At 34.2% G+C, this 7,380-nt stretch overlaps 1 protein-coding gene across 1 annotated transcript; it reads right to left on the bottom strand.

Annotated features, from left to right (window-relative positions):
* Positions 1-433: 433 nt before the first annotated feature.
* On the bottom strand, positions 434-2,285 carry LOC114177488 (6-phosphogluconate dehydrogenase, decarboxylating 3, chloroplastic). The gene has a single exon (XM_028062856.1). The coding sequence runs from the start codon at positions 2,196-2,198 to the stop codon at positions 711-713; it is 1,488 nt and encodes a 495-aa protein (XP_027918657.1). The 5' UTR covers positions 2,199-2,285; the 3' UTR covers positions 434-710.
* Positions 2,286-7,380: the final 5,095 nt, after the last annotated feature.

The raw sequence follows: 7,380 nt of genomic DNA, 5'->3' as shown, positions 1-7,380 counted from the left end.
ATAAACTAAAGTGGCAATTTCAATCAACCATCAATATCAAATGCATAAATGGTTTGGCGATTAGGTCCCTTAACCAAGGTTTTGATCCAATATTCGCCTTAAATGTGAAATCGCAACAGAAAAGTACTTTCGTTCCAAAATGGACCAATCATGTTACAGAGAGACAGAAGGAGTGTAATAGAAGTTTAGATACCCCTGGTTACAGAAAAAAATAGATATATCACTTGCACAAGAAATTATGAATACATAGAAATATCAACCATCATTTTCTTGATACTTAAAGATTCTAAAACGCTTCTTGCTTTACAGGAGTCAACACAATTCTCATCATATTTTGTTAAGAAACTCTTGAATATGTTTCACATAAAATATTAAATTCAAGGATCAATATCTTCTTCTACAGTGTTACTTCAGAGAATCAAGCAACCATCAATACATGCACATACATAAAATAAATCAAATCCAGAAATGCAATTATAACTCTAATTTCAAACAAATATACACTTGACAAGAACATCAACAACTTGTACTCTACCAAAGCAAAAAGCCCCTGGAAGCCAAATGACATGCCTTCGTTTTATTAAAGAGCCAAAGCAGTTATAGCAAGAAAACAATAGTTGCTCTGCCTACCAAAGATCCTCATAGAAACAAACAATTATAACTCAAACGCTGCACTGCAGGACTAACAGTGAAACAACCAAAACTCATCATCAATTGAGAGCACCAACTCCAGTCCCACTTTTGCGTGCAAGCTTTGTCCACTCGGTGTGGAAAGCCCCAGGGCGATCAACCCTCTCATAGGTATGCGCCCCAAACAAGTCCCTCTGAGCCTGAACAAGGTTCGCCGGAAGCCTCGCCCTCCGATAGGTATCAAAGTAAGCAAGACTAGCACACATTCCCGGAGTACTAATCCCAGCCGAAACCGCCAACCCCACAACCCGCCTCCACGCAGCCTGCCTCTGCACCATTTCCCTAGCAAACTCCGGGTCCACTATCAAACTAGCCAAATTAGGGTTCCTCTGATAAGCCTTCTTGATTCTGTCCAAGAACACCGCCCTTATGATGCACCCTCCCTTCCAAATCCTAGCCAATTCCCCCAAATTCAAGTTCCACCCTTTCTCATTACTCTTGGCCCTCAACAAATTCATCCCCTGAGCATAGCTACAAATCTTTGAAGCATACAAAGCCTGTCTTACATCATCAATCAATCTCTTCTTATCCACCCCACTCACACCAGTCTTCCCCAATTCCTCACTCAACCCCGCCTCCTTCAACACCGTCGCAGCACTCTCCCTCTCCTCCTTTAACCCGCTTAAATACCGGCAATCCAACGACGCCGCAATCGTGGGCGCTGCTATCGACAGCTCCGCCGCCTGCTGCACCGTCCATTTTCCCGTCCCCTTCATCCCTGTCTTGTCCAAAATCTTATCCACCAAAAACCCTTCACCATCCTCATCCTTCACTTTAAAAATATCCGCAGTGATTTCAATCAAGAAACTCTCAAGCTCCCCTCTGTTCCACTCTGCGAAGATATCCGCAAGCTCGGAATTCGACAGGCCACCAACGTGCTTCAACACGTCGTAAGCCTCCGAGATGAGTTGCATGTCTCCGTATTCGATTCCGTTGTGGACCATCTTCACGAAGTTCCCAGAACCCCCCTCGCCGATGTAAGTGACGCAGGGGCCGTCCTCGACCTGCGCAGCGACTTTGTGGAGGATGTCCTGGACGTTGGTGTAGGCGGTGTGGGAACCGCCGGGCATGAGGGAGGGCCCGTTGCGCGCGCCGTCTTCGCCGCCGGAGACGCCCATGCCGAGGTAGAGGAGGCCTTTTTCGGCGACGTTGCTGATGCGGCGTTCGGTGTTCTCATACCACTCGTTTCCGCCGTCGATGATGCAGTCGCCGGGCTCCAGGTGGTCGGAGAGGGCGGCGATGGTTTGGTCGACGGGGGCGCCGGCCTTGACGAGGATGATGACGGATCTGGGGCGCTGGATGGATAGGACGAAGTCACGAGGGGTGTACTGGCCCGTGAGCGGGAGGGAGCCCTCGTTGCGGGCCCGATCTACGGTCTCGTCGACTTTGGAGGCCGTACGGTTGTAGACGGAGATGGGGAAGCCCTTCTCCGCAATGTTTAGGGCTAGGTTCTGGCCCATGACGGCCAGGCCCGCCAGGCCTATGCGCGACAGAGCTGCTGACTCCATTCCAAAAGAGTTGGTGAGAGTGGTGGTTTGAGGTTTGTCAAGTGATGTTGGAGTATGCAGTTATGTCTGAGTAAGTGTCTTTGTAGATATAAACCTGGTGGCTTTGCTTCTGTTAATTATTAATTTATTATTTATTATTATTATTATCTAATTAGTAAAAGAGGGTTTAGTTAAGCAAGAGGAGGAATGAGGGCTTTTTATGGGCTTTTGTTTGGGTTGGTGAGATTGGCGGACCCGTCGAGGGAGTGAAAGGACAGTGACTTAACCACCAACGAGGAGGTGCCGTAGACGACGTTGCCTCCAAGACGTGTCAATGGGAATTTCCTCCTCGATCAAACGACATCGTTTTGTTAATCCAGTCAACCCAGATATTTTTTATATCTCCTGGTCAAACCTCTTTGGTCGCTACCTTTTTCTTAAACTACTCTTATGTTGACTGTGATTTCATATTTATGTAACTTCTGAGATGATTTACAATTGTAAAATAAAAAGTTGGACTTTACATATATCACACACTTCTTTTATCCTAATTTCTAGAAGATTTTCAAAAATTCAAAAACTACAATTTGAAACATTTTATGAAAGAATTTCTTATAAATAAATTGTTATATATTCAAATTCTTAATATAATAATTCACTGCTATTATCCTTTAAGAAGTTGAAAGAAATGCATGTAATTCTTATTACCATTTAAATGTCTCTACTAAAATAGTTAATGAAATAAAACTTTTGAAGTTTTATGTTTGTGAGTGTAATTAAACGGAAATAAGACTTCAATATTTAAGTATAAAAGTTGTAAAATAATACCATAAGGTTAAATGTAAGAGCGTATAAGTTGATAAGATATCATTATATTGACTCTTTTCAGTCATGTCCAGATATAAAATATAAATAATGATGATATAATTATCTTGTAATATTACATCAAAATAATGTATATTAGTATCTTGGCTATAAAATTGATTTACTAGATAGTAACTAATTTATATTGTTATGAGTATTTCGAACACAAACATTCCAAACTTAAAATTCATATAATTGCTATACGAGTTTTTCTTTTTCGTTATGATAAATAGAATTTTTATTCAGTTCAAATTTTAGTTATCATATATTTATGTGCTCTACTTGTTTGGGTTTTTATCTTTTGTGTAATTCACTATTGTTTTAATTCGATTTTAAAAGTCAAATCAATAAGATGAAGATAATCAACTATATTTACATCCGAATGTATTTGAACACAACAATTTGACTACGGAAGTGTTATTACACAGTTTTTTTTTAGTTGTTACTATTATGAATAGTGATATAACAATCTTTTTTAATATATATATATATATATATTTTGAACACCATCATAATTATTTTAATAAAAATATATGGATATCATATTGAATATCGGTTCAGATACGAATTTTAATATGGTCCATACACGTTAAATAGGAAAGCGTGAAAGTTTGAAAGTGGTGTCTTGCTTTACTAATATAAAAGGATGTCTTAAAAGGTCTATTGTAATTAGTATATGCTATAGTAACATTTCAGAATTCTCTCACATCTTTCATTTGCATAGATTTAACAACTTAGTTTGGACCATGTCCATATTTGTTACAAATTTCTTGCATAAGTTGTTAACAAAAAGTCATAGTCTCATCATAAGCATAATGATGAGATGATGCAGTGTCACATCTGGTTTAAGATTGCGTATATTCAATGTAACTTTGTCAAAATGTTCCATAAACACTCATAACGATTCGTCCTTCTCTTGCTGAATGTTGACTAAAGCCAAGGAGGTAAGATGATGAGGTCTTTTGGTAGCAAACTGTACACCAAAACGAGTGACCAACGTCTCAAAGTAATATATGGAATTGGGAGGGAGATAAGTAAACCAACTTAGAGTTAGAACTTTCAAAGATGTGGGGAAAGCCCGAAATAAGATGACATCATCTGATGTGTACAACTCTACTTATGTCACAAAGACGTCAACATGATCGTCTCAATTTGTGTTGTCATCATATTGGTCCATGGAGTAAGACCCTTATAGCCTAGAGAAAGCTCTACCTCCATGATCCCATCCTATAAGGGATGACGCCATGAAGTGCCCCTCCCGGCAAAAGTGTGATTAGTAACAATGTTCACTCATGATCCTCCTCCCCTCAGAGTGGTGTCCTCTTCATCCATTGTTCTCTACCGATGTGAAGTCTCAGTGTTTTGAGATGTTTCCTCCTGTTGTCTTTACACCCTCTCATTCTCCTTTGTGCAAGCATTCATTTCCTATTCATTTCTTCTATTCATCTTGTCTAATTGCCTTTGCATATTTAACATCAATGTTGAATTTTGATTTGCAATATTAATATCCCTTGTCGTGTTCATTGTGGATACCATCTTTTCCAAGTACATCTCGGTCCCATGGTGGGAGCTAAATGTTTTCGTATAGAACCTAATTGTCCTACAAGATCTGATATATCCCTGTTTTACTGTCCAAGATGTCCTTTTGTAATCCTTGAATGAGCCAAAGAAGGTGGGTATCTGCAAACACTCTAACACTCAAGTCAGTTGATATGGTTAAGGTAACCCAATGTGAATAGATTTCAAGATGCTTTTTACCTAGAAACCAATGTCCTTTACATATCTCATTATTTTAGGTCTTTACCTGATTGGACTGACCCTCTACATTAATCTTGACCTGAAATGATCATTGCTCGTGTGTAACCGCTTGGTCCTAACCGAGATGAAGTCGACCTTACATAAGACAATTTTGATTTTAGTTGAGATCACTTCGATATTATACGGTATGAGAGATAAATAGAAAGATAATAAATTTGTTAGGTTTTAATATTTATATAATTATCAAATGACATATTTATAACATTAATTTATAAAATATTTAAAGTATATTTTGGAATATGAGTAAAATTTTGTTTAAGCACCTGAATGTTTCTTACATGAATTCTTTACTTGTACGAAGACAAATTAACTTTTAAAAAATACCAAGATATAACTCGGTGAAAAACTAAAACTTAAAAAAATCTCAATGTTTTACTAGTATATTTTTAAAACTAATTTAAAAATATTCAAATTATATTTTGAATATCTCGGATATGAGTGGATATATAAGCTCCCAAACCGGGGATATGAGTAAAATTTTGTTTAAGTAGTAGACAAATTTTATAAGTTATCTACTTTTATGAAGACAAAGTAACTTCTAAAAAATACTATAAGATATAACTCGGTGGAAAACTAATACTTTAAAATAATTTTTTTATATTGTCCAATACACTAATATTATCAATTTAAAAATGTTTTTAATATATTTTAAAATATAAAACGAATAAAAAAACCCAACATATAATTAAATTCTTCAAATGTTTTACTTTAGCGTGTATGGAATAAATAAGTTTAGATATCATTTTGTTTTAATAACTAATTTTATTCAGAGTTATTAAATAATAAGCTAATATACTTTTATTTATGAGTTTAGATCTCATTTTATTTTAATAAGAACAATTTTAATCGGAGTTACTAAATAATAAGCTGATATATCTTTATTTATGATTAAAAATTTAAAAAGTGACATTTTTAAGAAGTGATTTCTCACGCACCCTAACATTTTGAACATTTTTTGGCAACAACATAGTGGACCATTGAGGCCTCACAAATGTCAAAAATTCAGCAAAAATATGGAACATCTATTAAAAAAAATAAAAAAAAATAAAAAAATTAAATAAAAAAAACTCAAACGTGTAATAATCTATTTCGTCAAACACCCATGAGCATTCGAAATTTGTAACATGAAGAAACCTATCTTTATATATATTTTTTCTCTCATGATTAAGAACTCGTTGAAAAACTACATTCTAAAATATTTTCATACAAATTCGTGTATAAACATCGTAAACATTTTTAGATAAAATTTGATTGCTTATGCATTTTAAAGTGTAGCATTATTCATACTTTTACATGTAACTCATGCATTTACCACACTTATAATTCTAGTATACAGCTAGTCACTTATGCTTTGTATCATTATCATGTTAATGGATAAAAGTTATGATGTAAATTAATTTTCTGAAGGTTAAATATGTTTTTGGTCCCCGGTCTCTCAGTAAATTTTGGAATTAGATTTTAAAACTTTGAACCAATTTACTTCTTCATCTTTCGAAATACGTGAATTTAGTCTTTTTAATCAAATTTTGTTAATCAAATTTAATCCTTCAAGCGTATTTCATAATAGTATTTGACTTAACATTAAAGTAAAAATGTGTCAAACCGTATAAACAACTCAAATACAATTCTGAAATGCATACAAAACGTCAAATAAACCTAACAAAATTTGATTAAAATGACTAAATCTACATATTTTAAAGGATAAAAGACTAAATTGGTCCAAACATTTGGTCCAAATCAAAACCTCTCAAGCTCTTCATATAAATTAGTATACAAGTTTTAGTAAAATAAAAAGCATTTTAACTCTTTTAGTAGATCGGTGTGCAACATTTAATAAGAAAATGAATAATTTATTTATATAAAATGGTGTACAAGAAAGAATGATTAAACTTTTTATACAAAATGATGTACAATCTAGTATAATAAGGAGCGTTTAAACTTTTTGTACAAACTAATTTATAAAAAAATTAGTATTATCAAGAATGATTAAACTCATGGCATGCAAGATTTAGGGTAACTAAAAACACAAATACAAATAAATCAATTCAAAACTGAATAATAGAAAGCCAATCAATATATATATATATATATATATATATATATATATATATATATATATATATATATATATATATATATATATATATATATATAATTCTTTTATTGGATTTCTCTTATTTGATTTCGAACACCAACCGAACTAAATCAATTTTATAATACACATAAAAATGTATATTATTTATAAATTTATTTTACTCCTCAGATTTACATCTTTATTTCTTATATTTTCATAAAATTAATGCACAACCTGTACTAATGCATGAAAAATATATTTAATTAAAGATATTTTTAGTGACTATTTGTAATCACCGCCAGGTCATGTAAATTTATTTACAATGGTCTATATCAGAAGTGTTAATCCATAGGAATGAAATTACTCGTTGAATGCAGTCCAATTCTCATCCCCCATTACATGAACCCGAAAATTCACTATCTCCACTCGTTTTTTTTATACTTGTAC

Source organism: Vigna unguiculata, chromosome 3 (assembly GCF_004118075.2).
Source record: "Vigna unguiculata cultivar IT97K-499-35 chromosome 3, ASM411807v1, whole genome shotgun sequence".
In the NCBI taxonomy this organism is placed as follows: domain Eukaryota; kingdom Viridiplantae; phylum Streptophyta; class Magnoliopsida; order Fabales; family Fabaceae; genus Vigna; species Vigna unguiculata.
This window is presented reverse-complemented; position numbering and strand designations above follow the sequence as displayed.

Excerpts from the sequence above, each read along its gene's own strand:
- LOC114177488 (XM_028062856.1), bottom strand. The coding sequence starts at position 2,198 with ATGGAGTCAGCAGCTCTGTCGCGCATAGGCCTGGCGGGCCTGGCCGTC.